This window comes from Ranitomeya imitator, chromosome 2, assembly GCF_032444005.1.
Source record: "Ranitomeya imitator isolate aRanImi1 chromosome 2, aRanImi1.pri, whole genome shotgun sequence".
Classification (NCBI taxonomy): Eukaryota; Metazoa; Chordata; class Amphibia; order Anura; family Dendrobatidae; genus Ranitomeya; species Ranitomeya imitator.
This window is the reverse complement of record NC_091283.1, coordinates 455829371-455853972: the sequence shown is the minus strand read 5'-3', so window position 1 is coordinate 455853972 and position 24602 is coordinate 455829371. Positions and strand designations below refer to the sequence as shown.

Sequence of the window (24602 nt, the reverse complement as noted above, 5' to 3'; positions counted from 1 at the left end):
TTCCGCTCAGCCCATCTTTCTGTGTTGTTGATAAGAACCAGTATGTGTAACAAAACGACACTAAAACATAACCAGAATTGGAATTTCCCTCTTCTCAAATTGGATCCAGAAAACACAATGAATTTCACAGGGACCTTGCTAAACAGAGAGAAATGACAATTTTGGTATATCCCTGTTACCATGCTTGTAGTAGGATAGAAATACTTTTCGATATTCTTGGATGTTAAGAGTCTTTTTTTTGTCTTCGTTGATTTTTGCCCGTATTTTACAGGGTCCCGCTGGCGCACCCGGACTTCCAGGGCCACCTGGACCACCAGGCCCTCCAGTAAGTCATGCTAATATTTTACTTATGATGAATTGATAGAACTTTCCAGACATAGGTTCCATGTCTTCCATAATACATACAATAGCTGATGGCAAAATTAGCAACAGGACTTCCTCCAGACTACCATATACATAGCCCCCTGAGGAAGCCCATGCGAAACACGCGTTGGGGCTGCTGACTGACTCATCATCCTAGTAGGACATTATGGGTAAGAATGTGGAGTAAGTAATAGATTTTACTCTCCATACATGCATTGGTATTCTGTTTGGGATTTTTCTTCGTAGCTTAATTTCTTGACTGACTATGATTAATTACCCTTTCACCAGTAATACCATGTCTTGTATCCGGATGATTTGAAATGCTGAAGCCCTGGCACTTTATGATTGTCATTTTTGCACTAATTGAATAACTCTTCATGGTCCATTTCCCATATCTACTATACTTTGTTCTTGGATGAGCAAATCTTCCTGTTCCCACTGAGCCCTTTATATTACCTTGTCTCTCTATGTAATGTACATGTTTATATACCTGTCTTTATACATATTTTCCTGAATAAATTTTGTTAGAATTCTTTGAAAGGACTGTTGCTCTGTGTTTCTGGTGTTTAAATAGTATTTAAATAGTATTTAGTATTTATGGAGGGTCCATAATACATTTGGCCTATTTAAGGCAGAAGGCCTCTATTTTTGATGGTCTATATAACTAATGTATCTGTTCTAGTATTATTGTTTTCATATACCATATGTATAACTATTCATGTTTTCAGTCATGTGAGAGGGATAAGCTCTCAGACTTATCTGGCAGCTTATCTCCTGCAGAAACAAAGGATTGGGCACGTTGAAACTCAGCAGGCCCAATTCTTCTGTCTCCTGACAGTGTCAATCAGAAAAGAGCTGAAATACTCGTACACATTGGTGTGAGCAGATCCCAAAATCTTACCTCTGTCTAAAGGTACCTTCACTCTGAACAACATTACAACGATAACGATAGCGATCCGTGACGTTGCAGCGTCCTGGATAGCGATCTCGTTGTGTTTGACACGCAGCAGCGATCTGGATCCTGCTGTGACATAGCTGGTCGGAGCTAGAAGGCCAGAACTTTATTTCGTCGCTGGATAACCCGCTGACATCGCTGAATCGGCGTGTGTGACGCCGATCCAGCGATGTCTTCACTTGTAACCAGGGTAAACATCGGGTTACTAAGCGCAGGGCCGCGCTAAGTAGCCCGATATTTACCCTGGTTACCATTGTAAATGTAAAAAAAACAAAACACATACTCACATTCCGGTGCCTGTCATGTCCCCGGCGTCAGCTTCCATGCACTCCTCCTGCATCCTGTGTCAGCGCCGGCCGTACAGCAGAGCACAGCGGTGATGTCACCACTCTGCTTTATGGCCGGCGCTTACACAGGATGCAGGAGGAGTGCAGGGAAGCGGACGCCGGGGACATGACAGGCAGCGGAATGTGAGTATGTGTTTTGTTTTTTTTACATTTACAATGGTAACCAGGGTAAACATCGGGTTACTAAGCGCGGCCCTGTGCTTAGTAACCCGATGTTTACCCTGGTTACCCGGGGACTTCGGCATCGTTGGTCGCTGGAGAGCTGTCTGTGTGACAGCTCTCCAGCGACCACACAAGGACTTTCCAACGATCACGGCCAGGTCGTATCGCTGGTCGTGATCGTTGGAAAGTTGCTGAGTGTGACGGTACCTTTAGGTGTTTGTGCACCTTAACATGTAACATTACATAACTCCCATTACTTGTGGGTGATGACACTTCATCCATTCATCATACATTGCTCTCTCTTACTGTAGGGTCTTCCTGGAGTTGTTCCTGATCGCAATGGAGACTTACAGGTAAGTAGTGCCTGAAACTTGGGTTATTTATTTTTTTTCCATTTAGCTTTTTTCTTTTAAGAAGCCAGAAATAATAATCAAAAAATGTGTGGCAATTCACATACAACAAACATATTTTCCATGCAATGGTCAAAAATTATTTGGCAAATCTAAAATTTTACAGTTACGACAAAGGAACAAAATTCTTATTAGTTTTATTTAACGGTGTATTGGCAATAGCAATTTATAGACATCATCTTCTATGAAAATCAATGTGTTATCAGAAAATGACTTGTTAATTTAATCAGGTTTTTGTGTTACATGCATTTTTTTATATCACAATCTTTATTATAATACAAATGTAGAAATTTTGCACTTTTCACATTGGCTAGTGGGACTATTTTACTCTCAAATTTCCTGTTCTTTCAGGAAGTTTTTCAGCAGTCTCATTATCATCAGAGGCAGGATTACAATGACAGGTGACACCTCCATACACAGCTGATAATACAGGATCTGCCAATCACATCAGGTGATATCACAGCTCCCCTATCTCCCCCTCCTTTCACAATGACTTTTGCACATGCTCATTAGATGCTATAATAGATAAGATAGAGTGTGAGTCTGTTCATTGTGGTGAATATACATGTGAGTTTCCTGATACAACAGGGATGAGTTGAGTCTAATTATCCCCACTGACCAATGTGAAAATTGCAAGATTTTTAAGGTATGGATATGGAAAAAAGTATTGTAATATATTTTTTAAATACAGTTGTGTGAAAAAAGTGTTGGCCCCTTCCTATTCGTTTGCATGTTTGTCACACTTAAATGTTTCAGATCACCAAACAAATTTAAATATTAGACACATATAAAACAAGTAAACAAAAAGGCAGTTTTTAAATGAAGGTCTTTATTATTAAGGGGAAAAGAAATTCAAACCTACAGGGTCCTGTATGAAAAAGTGATTGCCCCCTAAATCTAATAACTCGTTGGGCCACCCTTAGCAGCAACTACTGCAATCAAATGTTTGTGATAAGTGGCAAAGAGTATTTTACAACGCTCTGGAGGAATTTTGGTCCACTCATCTTTGCAGAATTGTTGTAATTCAGACACATTGGAAGGTTTCCGAGCATGAACCACCTTTTTAAGGTCAGGCCACAGCATCTCAATCGATTTAAGGTCAGGAGTTTGACTAGGCGACTCCAAAGTCTTATTTTTGTTTTTTCTTAAGCCATTCAGAGGTAGACTTGCTGGTGTGTTTAGAATAATTTTCCTGCTGTATAACCCAAATGCGCTTCAACTTGAGGTAATGAACAGATGGCCAGACATTCTCCTTCAAGATTTTTTGGTAGACTGCAGAATTCATGGTTCCATTTACCACATCAAGTCTTCCACATCCTGAAGCAGCAAAACAACCCCAGACCATCAAACTACCACCGCCATATTTTACTGTTGGTAGGATGTTCCTTTTCTGAAACGCTGTGTTACTTCTATACCAGATGTAATGGAGCATACGCCTTCCAAAATGTTTAACTTTGGGCTCGTCAGTCCACCGAGTATTCTCCCAAAAGTCTTGCGGATCATCAAGATGTTTTCTGGCAAAACTGAGAGGAGTCTTTATGTTCTAATTGTTCAGCAGTGGTTTTCAACTTGGAACTCTGCCATGCAGGCCATTTTTGCTTGGTCTCTTTCTTTTGGTGGAGTCATGAACACTGACCTTAACTGAGGCAAGTGAGGTCTCCAGTTCTTTGGATGTTTTTGTGGGGTCTTTTGTGACCAAAAAAATGCCCCTAAAATATAACTTTTAATTGATAATAGGTAAAATGACCTAAAGAGTCAGGAGACAGTATTACTTAACCATATAAATTAATACTAAAAAGGATAGAGGTATCTGAGGTGAGGGGGGTGTTCTCTCCCTAACTCACCCTACCTAACCGCGGAGGTTGGCACCCTAAAGTCGACATGGCGCCCCCACTCGACGACGGCTCTCCCTTATGACCCTAATGGGGACTACTTAAAGAAAACACCACCACCAACACTAAAGTGCTAAAGTGCTAAAATGGCACCTGCAAGGTATATTCTAGATTCTTCATATACCAATAAATCTTATCAGGATTCTAGTAATGTGAATCCTGCTCCCTAACGGGCAGCTAAACGATGAGTACCATTTGTACTGTTTTTTTTCTCTGACCATGTTCTAAAACTTGATGATTATTTAAAATCCTGCAATGTGCTATGTAACTGGGCTGGTACTGTTACCATTTATTTAATATGTGTGAGCTTTTTACTATTATGGCTATTGTTTTCTACTATTGGGGAGTCTGAATATACCTTTTCTATTATTGGGGAGTTAGAACATACCCTATAAACATTTTTAGATTGGGACATTCTCCCTTTTGTGTTCAGACTGACATATGTACTTTTGGTGTGCAATATCACACGGTGTATAGGTGATTACAGCAATATTAGCCTATAGAAGTGTATATATATATTTTTTTCTCTCTTTTAAAGAGTTTTTTTATTATTTGAAATATCTAAGATAAAATCAATATATTTACTTACACTTGTGTAATAGAGAGTAGGAAATCCATTATTATCTCTACTCACAGCTCGCACCCCCAGTTATTAGGGAGCAGGATTCACATTACTAGAATCCTGATAAGATTTATTGGTATATGAAGAATCTAGAATATACCTTGCAGGTGCCATTTTAGCACTTTAGCACATTAGCACTTTACTATATTTGTGGTGTTGGTGGTGGTGTTTTCTTTAAGTAGTCCCCATTAGGGTCATAAGGGAGAGCCGTCGTCGAGTGGGGGCGCCATGTCGACTTTAGGGTGCCAACCTCCGCGGTTAGGTAGGGTGAGTTAGGGAGAGAACACCCCCCTCACCTCAGATACCTCTATCCTTTTTAGTATTAATTTATATGGTTAAGTAATACTGTCTCCTGACTCTTTAGGTCATTTTACCTATTATCAATTAAAAGTTATATTTTAGGGGCATTTTTTTTTTGTCTTTTTTGGTTGTTAAATAAGTATATGCTCCGATTCTATTTTTTGTCGGGTTGTTTTTCGTGGGGTCTTTTGTGACCTCTTGGATGAGTTGTTGCTGCACTCTTGGGGTAATTTTGGTCATCTGCCTATGGAGCGCCCCGTCAGAGCAAGGGAGTACTCGGTACCAGGTTCTGCGGTTCACAGGGGGGATGTCATGGTGGCTGACCCGGTCCGTGGCCCTGGGACGTCCGTATAAGAGGGAAATGTCTTTGAAGGGATAAAGTTTATGCTCGTGACGCCACCTGTGGTATTCGGTCAGGGTGACCGACGCTGCTTTAAGGGGTCCGCTGGGGTGATGTTATGGCAGCTAGATGGTATACCTTCCCACAGGTGAAGTATATCCCCATGGCTTCCCGGTGTGTAGATGGTGGTATGGTGAGAGGCGCAGAGAAGAACGAGGACACAAGGTTGCAGTCTCTTTACCTTTTACTGAAGACTTCAGCATCCACAGTCCAGAGCTCCAGACCACAGGGTAGGCAGAGTCCAGCCGGTTTGGAGGCAAGTCCAGAGTTCCCTTGTCCAGGTGGAAATCAATAGCCTTCCCTTGCGCTGCAGTGGTGTAGTCCCTTAATGCCTATGGCTTCACATAAGGGTCTCACAAATGTGATGTTTCGCTCTCTCTGTCCCCCATATAGGATAGGAAAAAACCCGTATGACTGGTGACTTGAGCCTGTTTATAGGGTCTCTTAGATAACTCGGCTCTATGGGGTGTCACCGTGCCTCCTGGGTGTAGATGCGGACGGGTAACTTGCAATTAGCTGTCCTGCTGGTCTCTGAAACAAGGTGTACAGGTCCTTATTCCCTCGGTGTTCCGGCTACCAGGGTTCTGCGCCTCAGAAGGAGGCAGCCTGTTCGGGGCTGGTCCCCTTCTGGTATCCTCTCCTTTGCTTTCCTTCACGCTCGCTGCAATACAGTTCTGCCTTCAAAATGTCTCTTTCTGGGAGCTGCAGGTCTGAGGGCATGCACAGCTCCGTGGACCCTCTGTCCTCCTCAGACTGATGTCTGGAACTAACTAACTTTCCCTACAGACCACCAGTTATATATATGTGGGGAGTGACCTAATTAATAGGAGCATAAGCTCCCCCTGGCGGCCTGGAGTGTGAATGTGTTGCATGTTTGTGATACCTGGATGCAGTTATCCTTTCTTGCCTACAAACGTAGCATCACTCTCCCCTGGAGGAAACCAATACCACTGTGACGACCAGGACCCTGGGGTCACCACATCTACTCCTGGGAAGGTTCACCACTGTTCCCTGTTTTTGTCATTTGTGGATAATAGCTCTCACTGTAGTTAGTTGGAGTCCCAAACATTTAGAAATGGCTTTTTAACATTTTCCAGAATTATCTCAATTACTTTGCTTCTGACTTGTTCCAGAATTTCTTTGGATTGTGGCATGATGTCTAGTTTTTGAGGAACTTTTGGTCTACTTCACTTTGTAAGGCAGGTCCTGTTTAAGTGATTTCTTGATTGAGAACAGGCGTGACAGCAATCAGGCCTGCGTGTGGCTAGTGAATCTGAACTCAGTTTCCCAAATATGTGATACGCCACAGATGAGTTATGTTTTATGGTGGGGTGGGCCCAATCACTTTTCTACAGAGGGCCCTATAGGTTTGTATTTTTTTTCCTAATTATAAAGTCCTTCATTTAAAAACTGCATTTTGCAGTTTTGTGCTATCTTTGTCTAATATTTAAAGTTGTTTTTTTGATCTGAAACATTTAAATGTGACAAACATGTAAAAGAATAGGAAATCAGGAAGCGGGCAAACACTTTTTCACACAATTGTATATTTAACATAAAAACCAGATTTAATTTGTAGGTCATTTTTATGACAAATTCTCTTTAATGATTACCGTAGATCCATTTCTTCATTATATGATGACTAGATCCCATAGCCAGATACTGTTAATATATTAGATCAAACAACTTATCAAGTAACTTAAGGTACCTTCACACATAACGATATCGTTAAGGATATCGTTGCAACGTCACACTTTTTGTGACGTAGCAACGATCCCGCTAACGATATCTTTATGTGTGACAGCGACCAACGATCAGGCCCCTGCTGGGAGATCGTTGGTCGCTGGGGAATGATCAGGACCTTTTTTTGGTTGCTGATCACCCCGCTGTCATCGCTAGATCGGCGTGTGTGATGCCGATCTAGCGATGTGTTCACCTGTAACCAGGGTAAACATAGGGTTACTAAGTGCAGGGCCGCGCTTAGTAACCCGATATTTACCCTGGTTACCATTGTAAAAGTAAAAAAAAAAAAACAGTACATACTCACATTCCGATGTCTGTCACGTCCCCCGGCGTCAGCTTCCCTGCACTGTGTCAGCGCCGGCCGGCCGTAAAGCAGAGCACAGCGGTGACGTCACCGCTCTTACAGTGCAGGGAAGCTGACGGCTGGGGACGTGACAGACATCGGAATGTGAGTATGTACTGTTTTTTTTTTACTTTTACAATGGTAACCAGGGTAAATATCGGGTTACTAAGCGCGGCCCTGCACTTAGTAACCCGATGTTTACCCTGGTTACCCGGGGACTCCGGCATCGTTGAAGACAGTTTCAACGATGCTGAAGTTGTTCCCCTGATCGTTGGTCGCTGGAGAGAGCTGTCTGTGTGACTGCTCCCCAGCGACCACACAACGACTTACCAACGATCACGGCCAGGTCGTATCGCTGGCCGTGATCGTTGGTAAATCGTTTAGTGTAACGGTACCTTTACTCATGTAATTTACTGGATTTGATCAGTAACTTGAATCTTTCAATGACCTGATCCTTTACTAGACTATGGAAATTATTAGATCCTATAGACAGATCCTGTCAGTAACTAGATCTAGTAACTTGATCTTGTCAATGACAAACCATTAACTTCAGCCGTCAGTGACCTGATCCAATTACTTAATTTTATAAATGTCTTGATTCAATCAATAACTACATTCTTCAGTGACTAGATCTATTACACTGATCTTTTCAAGGCTAGATTAAATAATTACAACCTATTATTGACTAGGTCCAATTAGTCGATCTTATCTATAATTGGATTAAATTAATTACTAGATTTTGTCAATGACTGCATCTCATCAATAACTAGAAGCAATGACCAGACCCTATGAATGACTTGATCCATTTCACTAATGACTAGATCTCATGACTTGATACTGCCAATAACTGAATCCAATGAATAGACTCTATCAGTCACTAGATCTTATCATTGGTTAGATACCATGGTGAGATCATGTGAAGAACTTTATCATATCAATGACTAGGTCCAATTATTTAATCTTGTCAAAGACTGGATCCATTGACTAGATCTATGGCTAAATCTTATCATTGCCTAGACCTTTTGGCTAGATACCATCAATGACTAGACCATATTAATGACTAGATCCTCTCAGGCATGATCCAATGACTAGACCTTATAAATAAATCCTATTAATGACTAGTTTAGGACCGAAGACACAAATTAGCCCTAGGATGGTTGTCACATCATGTACCGACAGATGAATTGAAACATGAGTATTCTCCTTGTCTTGCTGCAATGCATCATGAATGATTCATTCGGGTCGTTTTATATACACGGAGGTTGACTGGAGTTGTGGAAATTTTCTTTAACCATTAGCCATCTATTACCTTTTTTCCTGATTTATTATAATAATAACAATAATAATAATAATAATAATAATATTATGCATATTGATTAAAACCAAGGTCAAAAGTTGGAGGTGACCTGTGCAATTAATAAGGTATGTTTCTTCACCAGTGTCCAGCTGTTTGTCCTCCAGGACCACCTGGTCCCCCAGGAATGCCAGGATTTAAGGTAATTTTCAGAATTGATTGGAACCCCCAAGAAAATCAAATATAAAGTACCAGATCAGATGAGTACATTGATATTTGCAAACAATACAAAGGAAAATGCATAATAGCATATAGCATATGAAAAGAACATTCACTTCACATCTTGGGTATAAATGACAACCCTCTACCCCAACCTGCCCAACCTGCTTATTCTGATTCCAACAACCCCCCACCCTTGTTTGCAATGCAAACTGATATAAGTACATACAGATAAAGACCAATTTTTCATTGTTCAAAAGCAAATATGTTGTTTCTCCGTCAGTACAAGCGTTATCCGAGAACAGGAATATACATAGAAATCATGGGACCCCATTGCAGAAGTTCTAATTGGGCCCCCCAACAAAAAAATATTCGGAAGGGTCACAGAAGAGCATATGTCACAACTATGCAGTCATTACAAAATAATTTTCATACTGAAGCCCTAGATTCCCTTTGCATTGCACCCATAAAGTATGGTGCCAACAAAAGTGCCAGCACAAACACTGCATGATACCCCCACAGTGAATTCCTCCACTGTATACTCCACACGCACAGTATGATAACCCACCTGTACTCAACTTCCCTGGCAAAGTATAGTGACCCCAACAAAATATGATCCCCCAATTGTGACCCCCACAAAGCCCAGCATGTGGTGTAATGGGCCTACATAGAGTATAATGGCCCCACTCCTCACCATACTGTATAATGGCCCCCACTAGCCCTTCAAACAGTATAATGGCCCCCATACAGACCTCCACATAGTATAATGGACCCCACACAAACATTCACACTGTATAACTGCTTGCATGCAGTATAATGGCACCCACATAGCCCTCCATAAAGTATAAAGGCTTCCACATAGCCCTCTAAGTATAATAGCTGCCACATAGTCCTCCATATATTATAATGTGCCTCTATAATCCTCCATATAGTATACTGCACCCCATAGTCCTCCATACAGTATAATGCACCCAATAGTCCTCATATAGTACAATGCACCCCAAAATCCTCCATATAGCATAATGAAAGCCACATAGCTTTCCATATAGTATAAGGCACCCCATAGTCCTCCATATAGTATAATGCATTCCCCATAGTTTTCCTTATAGTATAATGCACCCCATGGTCCTCCATATAGTAGAATGGACCCCAGAATCCTCCATATAGTATAATGTACTCCCCATAGTCCTTGATATAGTATAATGCACCCCATAGTCCTCCATATAGCATAATGCACCCCATAGTCCTCCATACAGCATAATGCACCCCATAGTCCATCATACAGTATGATGGATATCATAGTCCTCCATTCAGTATAATACACTCCCCATAGTCCTCCATATAGTATAATACACCTCCACAGTCCTCCATGTAGTATCTTGCACTACCCATAGCCCTCCATACAGTATTAGGGCCACCACAATGTACTCACTGATTAAAAAAAAAAATGCAATGCTCACCTCTCCTCATACACCCACTACACCGGTCTCTGCAGCGTTCTAAAGTGCCGCACGTTGCAGGGCAGCAGGTGCCATGTAGTGGCGTCATTGTGCTCGCTGCGCTGAGACGTCAGATGCTGAGGAGAACGATGGAGGAGGGAGTGTCAGCTGATGCTCCTACTTTCATCATTACTTTTAACTGTATTAGCATCCAGGATGCATTTATCGGTAATCCAGTCTCCTCACTGCTTCCTTAATTTCACTATGGCCCCCCCCTTAATATATATTTTTTCTCCATTACAATAGTAGTACTTAGGCAGCGGACCACTTACTCTATTTTGGGTGGAGTATTGGACAGCCAATGTTGAGCAATAGACTTTTTTGTGTGGTAGAGAATTTTTCCTATTGCCAGTTGTAGCGAAGGACAGGCTCCAATATCTCCTACACACTATTTGCTCTTATTCTAGCTGTCGGGATCTTGTACAGTAGAAAGTTTGGGATTTTACATCTAACCTCAACAAATCTACCTTCAGAGTCAATATGCGTAAATGGAATACCATTATGTACAATTAGACTAAGCCCCCTTAAGTAATTAGAATGAAGGGATTGTAAGGTATACTCCATCCAGGACTTTTTTATCTGATTAATAGTGTCGTTTGTTAGATGGGTATCCTGTAATCCTATTATTGCGGGGTTGAATCTTTTTATGCATTTAACGATTGTGAATATTTTTGAATTGATGCTCAACCCACGAATATGTCAAGAAATAAAATCAATCATAATACTCATCTTTAAGAACGCTCATGTAACAAGATGATCCTTATGAGTTAGCCCTTCTTCTGGCTCTTAAAAGTATCAGAAGCATTCCAAACACCACCACCCTTACCTCCAACTGTGAACCAGTAAAAGCCCTCCCATTTATGTTGTAAACCTGCCCTTACTAGTAATGGATGGTACTTAACCAAACATTTAACCTTTAGGTGCATGCATCGGCAAAGGAAGAAACATGATAAACAATATACCATTCTGTTAGTGTCTTGGTAGCTGACCCACCACACTAATGTTGAAATGAAAGTGGAAAGAACACAGAGGTTTGGACCGTAAATTCCAGCCATGATAATACTAATGTCGCTTATTAGCATGAAATGAGGCCTCAGTCCTGCAACCGAGAGAACCTGTTGGAGTTAATAGCAGGTAGTGAGAAAAAGGACTTTCAGCATCATCAACCCTTCCATCCTCCTGCTAAATTTGTTGGTCATGACTGTCCAGTCATCTTAGTGTGACCACCCTGAGCTTGACCAGGGAGATCCTTGAGTGTTGCAGGACCAGTGTCCTCATCCTCCTCTTTATGTCCAGAGACTGGGACGTTTTGCGCTGGACCACCACTGAGAAGTCTGGGAAGGAGATTTTCTGTCCCCCCAACTTGATGTCCTGCAACTCTCTTGCTTTCCTCAATGTGATGTCTAGGTCCTTGTAGTGCAGGATGTTGATTAAAATAGGCCTCGGGCGATCTGTCCACTGGGCCCAGTCTTGTGGGGACCCTGTGAGCTCTCTCCACAGAAATCAAAGGAGTGAGAGTATGTTTGCCAAAGGAATCCAGCAACCATTTAAACAAAATCATCTTGGTCGTTCCCGTCAGCCTTTTCTTGAACTACCAGTCGGATATTGCGTCCCTGCTGGTTTTGGAGGGCATCAGCCTTAGCAATCAGAGCTGCGACTGCCTGCGCGACTTAGTATATCTCTACGGACTGGCAGATGCGCGTCCTCTAACTCACTAACTCTCCTTTCCACTGCTGTGCTGCATTTTGCCCCTTTCTGTACGTCATGACGTATTATATAAAAAGATTTCTGTAAATGGCCTACTTGTCCCATCAGTGTATTAAGAATAAAGTTACATTTATTAACTGCATTGAGGATATCTTACAGGGAAGGGGAGTCCCCCTGGGAGATCTCTTCAAGGACACAGCTTTACCCTTTAGGAGCTGCAGAAGAACTGTTATGCCTTTGAGGGGTGACCCCTAGCTCAGGGGATTCAGCCTCCTCCTCCTCCATGGATAATGCGATAAAGCGGGACTCTTCACCAGGGGTTCCTGTCGTCACTTGTTTATCAGACACTGAGCTTTCGAGCGGAGTACTAGAGGAAGGAGGCTTGTGGGCAAACTGCACCACCACATCTCCTGTCACATCTCTCTGCTTTCTTGGATCTCAGCCGGCGCCACCTCTTCATCTTTCCCCTGCTAGGCCACACCTCTTTGATAGACAATACCTTTTTTAGTATCTTGGGATCCAGCCGATAACCTTGTCCAGAAACGGGGCACTTACATAAAAGCAGATTTCTTGGGTTATAAAACTAAATACCCGCTATAAAGTCTTCAGCATTGTAGTGTGGACTCCTGAATTTCATCCTGATTAGTTACCTTTCCTTTGTTGAGCATTAAAGGGTCAATCTGCTATAGACATCCCATTGTAGGACAATCTTATAGGAGGTTCACCACACTGGACTCCAAATACAAGCCAGAGCCAAACCCCATCAAACATAAAGGATGGCCTCTAATTGATTTCTATGTGTGTCTGAAAATGCTTCAGTATGTTTATGTCACACTTGTGCTGCAGGAAGTCATGTTCTGAAAATCCACAGTGTCATCTAACAGATTCTACATGGCTTTCTGGATCCACTGAATTCGTCATGGTTCAGATCTTTAATTAGTTAGATCTACTGGATTCCACCATGTTGGAACCCATACTGATCTGTTACAGATATAGTTTAGATGGATTAATGTGACGTCCATGTATTAACCATCCCATTGTTCTTTACAGGGACACACAGGACACAAAGGAGAACGAGGTGAACTTGGAAAGGACGGTCAGAAGGTAATGCTGGGATGCCCAGGACTCTAGAATGACGCATGGTCATGTTGGCATAGACATTGTTGAGTGAGACCCAACTTTACGTATTGCCCTATAGTTTCTTGTTAGCCCGTGGTAACAGCCACATTAAGAAAATCACATTGCTTAATGTCTAAAGCAGGAATCTCATCGCACAATTCATGGAGAGATTCAGAGGGATTATTAGTCACTTCTAGCAACAGTGGTTGTACTTGGATGTCTTTCTGACTAGTGAAAAAGTTTTACTATGGACCCTCAAGGTCTTGGATGCTTGTTACTATCCCGAAAACCCATATAGATGTGTCACAGCCTAAGTAATACTTCACTTATGTGGTGATATTGTGTCATCTTCCAACATTTGTTTTCCACTAAGTTATGAGATGATCCTCCTAGAGACCCTGTGGGTTCCTCATCACACCCTCAGTCAGGCTCCTGGACTAGCTATGCCACTATGTATGATACAGTGAGACAAGTTAATCAGAGGCATTGTTGCTCCAGGTTGAATCATAATTCCACAAAATCTTTTGTCCTTAGCTGCTTCACACCCAATTTAGATGCTTTGTCATTTGGTAACCACATGTGGAGAAAACAGCAAAATAAACTAAGTGCAGATCATTAAGTCGACCCGTAATTACTGGAAAAGTTTTGTTTATTCCTTCAGTCTTTCTTTGAGTTCAGATTACAACTAATTTGCAGCTTTAATTGAATTTTTTGACATTTTTTCAAAGCATGTGACTGTGTTCTTCTCCATAGGGCGAAGCGGGTCCTCCTGGGTCGGCCGGAATCCCTGGAAGTGTGGGCTTACAGGTAAGTACCACTTCATGGCAAGCTGAGATGCATGCAACCTATACTTCCAGCCAATGTCGAAGCACCTGCCCTATGGAAAGCACTGAGGTGTTTTGTCTTTGCAGGGCCCAAGAGGGGCAAGGGGTCTAGTTGGCCCTCAAGGAGCAGCAGGAGACAGGGTAAGATTGCAATATACTATATATCTGTTATACAATTACACCATCCACCCATGGTCTAAACACTTGTTGGGAATTGTAGTTGATAATAATTCATTTCTTATAATTAATCCATTATTGGTTTTTCTTTTGTCTAAAGGGACCCACTGGATTTAGAGGACCCCCTGGTACCCCAGGACCACCTGGGAAAGCTGTACGTATGAACCTGAGGCATGTTCCCATCCTCTGGCCTCTTATTCCAATGATCTGTTCTGTAGCACTATACAAAGCAGCATTACTTTAAGGAAAATGCACATAGAGCAATTACCTAGAATTATATGCGATTACTTGTGTCAGTAAATTACATAAGTCATTAACCCTTCCCTCTAGATTGGCAGTGTTACATTTCTAAGCCCCAAAGTTTCTCAAAAACCATGAATAATTTATTATGTATTCTGTCATTTCAGGGGGATCAAGGCGTGAGAGGAGGTCAGGGATATATCGGACCTAAAGGTGACTCTGTAAGTAATTTACTTCTATATACCCCCTTAAATGCAGTTTATAAATTTAGTATTGAATCATCAGGCAGCATGTTATAGAGCAGGAGAGGCAGAGCAGATTGGTATATCGGTTTGTGGGAAAAGATTCAGTGCATATCACTTATTTAGATCATCTAAAGTGGTATATCTAAAATCACAATGTTGGCTCAGATTCAGGGGCATAACGATCGCAGTGGTACGGGGTGCCATCATCACTCAGCTGGAGGGAGGCCCGCTGACCCCAGCGTCTACTTCAACTGGATGTGCGTCCAAGGACCCAGATTCAGCTAAAGTGTGTTGCAGCGCAGGGACCCTCTGTCTCCCTACGCTGCAATACACGTAGCTGGCCAAAGAGAGGTCAGAAGCTGATGTCCGTGTGTCAGGCATTGGCGTCACATGGCAGTGACGTCATGTGTCACCAAATCAGGCAAGCCAATGCCCGCTGCTACAGAAGAGGATGCCGCAGGTCATGGAAGTGGAGGAAGGTGAGTAGAATGTTTCTATTTACTTTTTTATATGCAGAGGCAGAATGGGAGGAAAAAATACCAGAAAGGTGCCCGAAAGGGGACATATACACCAGGATGGGGGACATATATACCAGGATGGGGGACATTTATACCAGGATGAGGGACATTTATACCAAGAAGGAGAACATATATTCCAGGATGGGGGACATACTACATAGTGAATGGGGGGGGGGACTTATGTGACTTTATAGGATTTAGAACTCTACAAGGGTCCATGCATCTGAACAATATGTGGTTGGGGGGGTGGGTATAGTTCTAAATTTTGCACCGGGGCCCATCAGACTCTAGTTACGCCACTGCTCAGACTGTTGCAAATGTAGATACATCCATTTTTACAAATACAGCTAGTTTTCTAAAGGCCTCAAAAACATTAAACTAAAGACAGCCAAACCCCACAGTATCGGCAAGATCGGCTGGCAGTTGAATAGAGGTCTACCGACTCTTCCCCAACAGATGATGTTGAGGAAGACAAGGGTCAGGCAGTTTTCATTCTATCGGCCCTTTTGTTATTCAGGAGGTGTAGGGCAGCAGCTTTCTCCACCCTTCTCTCTGAAAACAAATGATAAGGCTACTTTCACACTTGCGTCGGTACGGGGCTGTCGCCATGCGTCGGCCTGACATACCAACGCAAACTGCGAAAAAAAAAAAACAACGGGGGCAGCGGATGCAGTTTTACAACGCATCCGCTGCCCCATTGTAAGGTCTGGGGAGGACGGGGCGGAGTTCTGGCCGCGCATGCGCGGTCGGAAATGGCGGACACGACGCACAAAAAAACGTTACGTGTAACTTTTTTTGTGCCGACGGTGCGCCAAAACACGACGCATCCGTCGCATGACGGATGCGATGTGTAGCAATACGTCGCAATGCATCGCTAATGAAAGTCTATGGAGAAAAAATGCATCCTGCGGGCAACTTTGCAGGATGCGTTTTTTCTCCAAAACGACGCATTGCGACGTACAGCAAACAACGCCAGTGTGAAAGTAGCCTTAGGCTGAGCCAAGCCTTCCTGTGTATGAGAGAAATATCATTCAGCACATAACAGCTACCTTGAGGTGTAATATTTCTACACTACCCCCCCTCAATTATCCTTTTCCCAGACTCTATCATTTGTTGCCATTAGTACTGTCTTCTAGTTGTTTTTGTTGTCGAGGTCAAACATGCGCACATCTGACCCCCTTTACTGCCATGTATTGTCCTTATCCTCCCCCCTGCACATATGCAGCTCCTTGTGTAGCTTGTCCTGCTGAATGCTGTGTGCTTTTTTAACAAGGAAGCTGCATATCCACTTTTTTTGCCAGGCTACATATTTAATAGCAATAGTTTTAAGGATACTGGCCTTTCTGAAAAATTACAGATTGTGGCAATAGCCTTTCAAAGCCATGCTCTTTCTATATTTAGGAGTTCATTGGGCAATCCTGTGCCGTGGGTGTCAGTAACTGAGTAGGACCACCCACTGGACTCCTAAATATAAAAAGAGTAGTGATAAAATCTAAGTTACATTAAATCTTTTCCCACAAACCTGTATATTATTCTAGACCAAGATTATTTAGGGCATTTTCAGTAGAGCAAAAGTTATACCAAAAGTAGGGTTTGTATCCATGATCCGCCTCACTTTCTTTGCCGCATATTTCTGGGGGGCACCAAATTATACATCCATGTATTTAAGGAAAAGCCAAACTCCATATCTACGTATATTTGCAGGGTCATGTGGATCAAGGGTAAATGTGTTATCTCTCTGCCATACATGAAACTCATTATTGATTTTTACATTTTTTTTAGGGCAAAGCTGGTCCCAAGGGCATGCCAGGCGGTTCAGGACCCATAGGAGAGCCGGTAAGTGATCGAAGGGAACCTTTATGCTATGGCTGCTTTGGGTATAATATGCAAGGCGCCAAAGCCATCATCATAGTAGTTCAGTTACAGATATAGGTGACTTGCATTGCACTGCACTGTTGGGATATACTATACACATAGCATGACCTTCAAATGTGAATTTCCTTTTAAGGACTATTAATTTAGGCCATTTGTCTTTTTGTAGGGAATGCCAGGGAAGGATGGCCGTGATGGGACGTCTGGCCTGGACGGTGAGAAGGTTTGTACTGCCAGGGAAGAAATTGATTAAGTCACATGGAAGGAGATCTCATTTCCCTGGGATTAGGATTAGTCAATCAATAAAATCCATTGGGGAAGAGTCTGGAAGATTTTGATTTTTAGATAGAAGATGCCGGTACAGGGAGCTACCCCTATATATGCTTTGTTGAAGAGCAAGTAGTTGTGAGCATAATGTTGTACCGAGAAGGTTCTCATGTAGTCATCACCTCGGTCATTACCAATAACTTCTTGCTTTCAAATTATCAAGAAACTCTATACGATCTCACCAGTTCTGATATATCACCAGTTTAGTTCTTGCCTCTTGTGTCTTTAGGGTGATCGTGGAAGACCAGGGGTTCCTGGTGAGAAGGGACCAAATGGACTCCCAGTAAGTATTTTAGGTTCCTCTGGTTCTTTGTAGGGTATTAGAATAACTGAAATGCTCCACGTATTGAGAAATGGCTACTATTGGGGCCTGACATTGTGTGAAAATGATTGTGTACCTTCAGGATCCAGTAGGATTAATTGGACCTTGTTTAGAGAAATTAGTAAAATGTTTAATATATGTAGTAAAAATCTAAGTACAGAATTCCAATATTTAGGAGAACAGTCCCAATACTGGAAACCACCCAATAGTCCACTATGTCTAAAGGCAGAAGTGGATGCATTATGGTGATGACAAGGACCATAGTTTATTGAAAAATTTTAAACACAACTATGATTGCTCAATTAAGAAGAGTATCATTACTCATAGACTTGCTACCTAACCCTTAATTTCTATGTTTCTGTATCAATAGGGGCTTCCTGGCAAAGCTGGAACTAAGGGAGAGAAGGGTCAATTGGTAAGTGACTATTCAAATGAGCTATGGTCATGTATAGTGTTTGACTAGATTGGATATTTCTTGCATTAGGTTCTTGACCAATTGTTCTCTTTCAGGGCAGCCATGGAGAATTAGGAGAGGCGGGCCCCTCTGGAGAGCCAGGTATTCCCGTATGTATCCACCAACCCAGTGGCAATGTATCTGTCCAAACTACTAGTGAACAAATAAGACACAGACATAACCTAGGATATCCCCCATCATTTTCATAATTTCACCAGAGGCACTTTGTTTTGTAGCACCATGAACAAAACAATGGGCCCTTGGGAATCCAGGAGGATCCAAGTAATACTGCTGAAGTGCCATTCTGTTAGGTTGTCATAACATCTTGTGTATTGCTCCAAGCTCATGAGGTTTATATTATGTTCCAGGGTGAAGCTGGACCTCCAGGAGAGAGGGGAGTGGAAGGCCCCAGAGGAGGAGCTGTAAGTGGACATGGTGATTTTTGAAGGTCTTTACCATAATCCTTTTGCTGCATTGTCATGTATGAGAGCAGATGTGTACACCTTAGAATGGAGCTCATAGAACATCCAGAACTAGATGTGATATGGCCACACATGCAGGAAAGGTTGGGTGACATAGGCATTATGATTGATAGGGTTGGACTGAGATGGATGGTGACACCAATTGGTTAGTGTTCACTAGGGTGGAAAGTGAGTTGCTCTGCTTCATCCTGAGTGTTACAAGACTTCTACAGTTATATGAAGAGGAACCACCAGGGGCAACAGCTTCAGAGTCTTCAGGCCAACTACCTAACTGCAGTCGTTTGTCATTCTGATGAACAGTAGGGCTTAGTAAACCAAATCATATATACCAAACCATGCATGCACCACTAATCAAAAATCCCAAGGGTGCTCGGATATATGTTAAAGGTTCAGTGCAACAAAGAGTAAACATAGAAACCTAGAAAGACAGCACTACAAGAACCAAGTAAAAGTCACAAAAGTCTTTATTAAATAGTCAATAAAAACATATCATACGTGTATCAGAGGGAAAAAGATGACAATGATCACCAAACAAAGGCAGTGTGGGAATCAGCAGGTAAATAGTACATATTACGTCACAACCTCATATTCACTGCAGAAAGTAGAAGTGCCTTATATACTACAGTACATGAAATACATTGGCCCCTTACGCTGCAGAGATATATAAATAATCAAAAAGCATAAGTGCAAAGTGCTATCTATTCATACATAAAGAGGACAATAGTCACTGAGAGGAAGAGTGACTGAGTATAAGTCAAACAATCATATTACCTGGAGAGAAACCACACTGCCACGAGCCCCAACGCGCGTTTCGGCGCGGTGCCTTCTTCCGGTGTGGTTTCTTTCCAGGTAATATGATTGTTTGACTTATACTCAGTCACTCTTCCTCTCAGTGACTATTGTCCTCTTTATGTATGAATAGATAGCACTTTGCACTAATGCTCTTTGATTATTTATATATCTCTGCACCGTAAGGGGCCAATGTATTTCATGTACTGTAGTATATAAGGCACCTGCACTTTCTGCAGTGAATATGAGGTTGTGACGTAATATGTACTATTTACCTGCTGATTCCCACACTGCCTTTGTTTGGTAATCATTGTCATCTTTGTCCTGCTGATACACGTATGATATGTTTTTATTGACTATTTAATAAAGACTTTTGTGACTTTTACTTGGTTCTTGTAGTGCTGTCTTTCTAGGTTTCTGCGGCTTAGTAAACCAGCCTAGCAAATGTGTAGTAAAATGAGTTTTCATTTTTTTTCTTAGTCTGAGCTTAATGACCTCTCTAGACTAGATGAGTTACTTGGTCATAATTTCGTTGAAGCTCCTGTGGATATTCGTCATGCCTTCAGAAATGGGAAGGGACATTCACAATACTCAAAGTGCAGTATGTTTCTTTCCATTTTGTTTTCTGTCATCCCATCACCATTTTTTTCTATGGTGAGACACGAAACCTCAAAGCTGGTATGCCCTTTCTATTCAACATAGGACACAAGGGAGGCATGACTCTTAGGCTATTTTTTCTGCACTTATTTGCTACCATTAAGTTTTGAGGTTTCCTCTTTGGATGAAACTGACCATAAGGAAGGGGTTAGGATCAATTATAACTATATGGCCCCAAGCCCAATGTAGCCTCTAAAAAGCTACTTCTCATATATGCAAATTACCTACTGGTAAAAATCCTTTATGTTCTGTGTCAGCTGTGGTGGGATTGAACCAGACCATCACCACTGCGTAAAACGGAATATATTTCTCTCCACAGGGTGGTGTTGGTCTGTCAGGACCTATTGGAGCTCCTGGAGTTCGTGGTTTTCAGGTCAGTGATTCATTGCTTGATGTTAAAATCTCACAATATTGACTTACTATAAAGACTCATAAGACGCCAATATGATAAGAGGGAGGAGCTGTCTTTCAACACCCAATGGCAATGCATTGTTGCTCAAGATCCACTTCTGGACCACTGAATGAGATGTAGATCAGTAACTTTAATTTAAGAAATTTGTATAGATTCTTTATAATGGTCATCATAATTATTTTATGTTTTTTTACTTGCTTTTCATATCTCATATAGGGTCCAAAAGGCAACATTGGTGATCCTGGATTACCTGGACCTACTGGGATCCGTGGTGGATTTGGAGAACGAGTAAGAGTCTTGTATAAAAGGAATTTTATGATAGATAGATAGATAATAGATAGATAGATAGATAGATAGATATGAGATAAATTAATCTACCAGTTAGATGTGACGAGAGCTGAGCTCTGGACTGTTCCCTTATCTAACCAACCAGAATTAATGACCCTGACACCCGCAGACTCCTCATGTAAGATGCCCAAACTTTAATCCCTCATTAAAACCCTGAATTAATCAGTGATGAATACAGCGGGCAGTGACAGCACACTGTGCAGGAATGTTTGACGGAAATCACAGCTTAACCTTAATGTTTCACCTCCAGGGTCCTGTCGGAGCTGCTGGCCCCAAAGGCAACCAGGTGAGCATGGCGAGAGGCTGCGTTATTACAAACAACCCTTGAGTTTGGTGATAACCAATGAAGCTGATATACTGAGAGGCCAGCTTTCCAGGACATTCTACAATCAGCACAAACTGACCACTGTATAATTAAACCTAACCCGAAACATGGATCACATTCTCATTAACCATAGTGCCTGATTAACAGTCACTCCATAGCAGCATCAGAATGCCCTGTAATTGTAAATCTGGCCATAGCTCTCTGACATTTGGGGCAAACGGGTATCTCTCCTGACTCGTAAATACAAATAAGGGCTCAGTCGAGTGTTTATGAGACCAGAAAGCTGCTGTCGGATGGTTAAATCTGTTCTAATGGGACACTTAAGTTAGAATTATACATAACAGTGCCCACCACAATGACTTCAGAGAAGTGCCAACACAGTAAGAGTGCTCCATGATAGTGAGAGTGCCAACCAGATTAACCACATAAGACCAGGTTCAGACAAGTCTTTTACAGGCGCATTTGCAAGCCCTTATTATGGACACAAGTCCAGCCCGACCAGGAGTGTAATGGCCTAAACTCAGCTTATTAGATACCTATGAAGCTGTGAGTTTGGGTTAGACCCGTCATCATGCATGGACAAGTGCACCTGTAATACGCTCTTCAGGAACCGGCCTTACAGAGCTTCCACAACTTCATTGGATTTCCCTAAAGTAGTACTAACCAAATAGACAATATAATAGCGCCCCCATAACCACATCAGGTGGCTATGTAACAATGATAGTCATCTGAGCATTCCATAAGAGCGTCAGTCAGAGCTCTTAGATTCTGCCCATCTGCGCTCATGAAAAGTACAAGCCCCCTAACACTGCTTGTCTGTATCCCCCATAACATTATCAAAGTATTCTACAACAGCACCAGGCTTACAGGCCCCTGTAACAGTACCACAATAACAGCATTTCAATGACCTCCATAAGAGTGCCCCATGATAATGACATCTATAAATCCCTAGGAATATTTCCAGTTCAGGTCTAAAATTTATTACTTTTGTTTAGGGCATTGCTGGATCTGACGGACTTCCAGGAGAAAAAGGAGAGATGGTAAGTAATGGATGGTCCAGGGTAAGCCCCACCACAGACCATATCCTCACATAACCATAAGCAGAGTACACAGAGTGCTAAAGAGATCATGGAGGCGCGAGGCACAAAGACACGCTTGCCCCGGAATTTATTAGCACCTGAATTAGTTGTGGCTGGTGAAACCAAAATTGGCCCCGTATAATGTTGGGCATGTCCATATTAATGGTAGCAGAAATCACAGACACTATTATTTTCTTTCTTCTCTATGTGTCTCGTAGGGACCATTTGGCCCAGTCGGACAGAAGGGAGAGGTAAGAGAATTTTATGAATGTTTTAATTCATTTCCCTTAAGATCCATTTTGTAGGGTACAACTGAGAAAAGGAAGTACCTAAAACTGAAGGATTTACATGGACTTTAACAATCCAGAGAAACTTCCTTAAAAGGGGTGTCCAGGTTTTTCACAGACTCTGCATTCACTCTATGTGACATTGAGAATCCTCAGATATTGTGAGGATTTTCTGGTGCCGGCGACGAGACCAAGTGGTCATATGACTGCAGGTATGTGAGTGACTGTACATTTGTGCCAAACTTGGACAACCCCTTTAAATTAGGACACCACCTGAAAAATGACCTAGAGTTCTGCAATGAAGCATGCTGCAAATGCTAAGGATCATATGTGGCAGATACGCCATTTTTAGAGGCCCGTCCCATGCAGTTACAGCAGACAAAAATAGTATCATCAATTACAGTTGTGGAAAATATATAGTAGTACGCAGAGAATTGTGCAAACTACATACAATAGTACCAGCCCCCTTCTTGTCGTATATGTCCATGAGTATTGAAGACCAACCGGTAGACACAGAACCATACAGTGGTGCCCATACAGTCGTGTCAGCATTGCTCAGGGCCTACGGTTACTGAAGACCAGGGAACCTAAGGGGTAGTAAATTGGAGAAGCTACTTAGGGTTTATGTCTTAATAAACCTGGTGAAGCAGTCATTCTTGTAAGGTTGTAGGTGGTGACATATTTGCCACTGTGTGCCGTTTATCTGCTTCTCACTTTTGTGTTGCACTTTGTCTTTCTATTAGCCAGGAGTGAGAGGTGAAACTGGTCCTAAAGGTATTTCAGGACCCAACGGCACATCTGGGGTACTAGGAGTACCTGGCCCACCAGGTCCAATGGGTTTTCAAGGAGAACAAGGAGTCCCTGGCATCACAGGAAAATCTGGCGTTCCTGTAAGTAACTTGCTACAGACATCCTTCTGGTTGACCATCAATGTGCCTGACATGGCAGCTCAACCAAGGCTGTACCATCCTGCCATTCCTCACCAGTCTATGTAATGTGTTCTCATAGCAGATGATGTCAGCCAACGCTGCCTCCCAATCCCTGCAACTGATGTCCACAAGATCTTTGACCAAAGCATTAATGTACATTTACATTTTTAGGCACAGTATATAAAGTTTAGGCACCATTTACACAGTATAGGCTTTTATTTTTCCATTTTTATGCAAAGATTATATAAGTTTCTTTTAATTTAAAAAGTTAATGACATGAGGTGCAGATATTTTTGCATAAGGCTCTCTGCTTGTGGTCTGTAACCATGGAGACACATAGCTCTGCATAACAGCTGAATACATAAAAAGGCAGGACATTTTTAATTGAGACGGGTTGCAGTATTCATACCTTTTAAGTCCATGCATGACAATGGGCTACTCAAAGATACGAAAGAAACAAATAGACCTGTGTCCATCCTCTTGAGCTAACCATCTGTTTTACCATTAATGATTTATAAGAATACCTATACTCAAAATCAATGGAAAAATCAATTAAAAAATATATTCGTTATTGAATAAAAAATTAACATACAAAAGTCATACATAAAATACGAAGCGATGACAAAACTCCCTTGTGTGAATACTACAGATCTGTACACCCCCTGATGAAGCTTAATGCGAAACGCGCGTCAGTTGCATTTTCTTTGATAAAATGTGCTGCATGCCACTGTGCATTATTATCATTATATGAACTTTCATGTGCTATCACTCTCTCCCTGTTTACCTGTATGTGTCTAAAAGACCTTATCTTATAACGCAGTGGCTATTTAGGCTTGTACCTTTTGAGTATCCATCCTCAATACTGTGGTTGCACATTATATAACTCCGTACTGATTTGTAGTATTCACACAAGAGAGTCTTGGCATTATCATTTACCTATCTT

General features: G+C 41.9%; 1 protein-coding gene across 1 annotated transcript in view; it reads left to right on the top strand.

The window, feature by feature from the left end:
* The window catches only part of COL9A3 (collagen type IX alpha 3 chain), a 62061-nt gene that overhangs the window by 35120 nt on the left and 2339 nt on the right, over positions 1-24602 (top strand). Inside the window, exons 9-28 of the mRNA XM_069751153.1 lie at positions 272-325; positions 2139-2180; positions 8974-9030; positions 13304-13357; positions 14126-14179; positions 14284-14337; positions 14474-14527; positions 14781-14834; positions 17159-17212; positions 17418-17471; positions 17805-17858; positions 18268-18312; positions 18408-18461; positions 18720-18773; positions 20599-20652; positions 20908-20979; positions 21290-21325; positions 22360-22404; positions 22662-22694; positions 23474-23620. Of these exons, the coding sequence (XP_069607254.1) occupies positions 272-325; positions 2139-2180; positions 8974-9030; positions 13304-13357; positions 14126-14179; positions 14284-14337; positions 14474-14527; positions 14781-14834; positions 17159-17212; positions 17418-17471; positions 17805-17858; positions 18268-18312; positions 18408-18461; positions 18720-18773; positions 20599-20652; positions 20908-20979; positions 21290-21325; positions 22360-22404; positions 22662-22694; positions 23474-23620 (1125 nt within the window). The remainder of the gene's footprint in view (positions 1-271; positions 326-2138; positions 2181-8973; positions 9031-13303; positions 13358-14125; positions 14180-14283; positions 14338-14473; positions 14528-14780; positions 14835-17158; positions 17213-17417; positions 17472-17804; positions 17859-18267; positions 18313-18407; positions 18462-18719; positions 18774-20598; positions 20653-20907; positions 20980-21289; positions 21326-22359; positions 22405-22661; positions 22695-23473; positions 23621-24602) is intronic.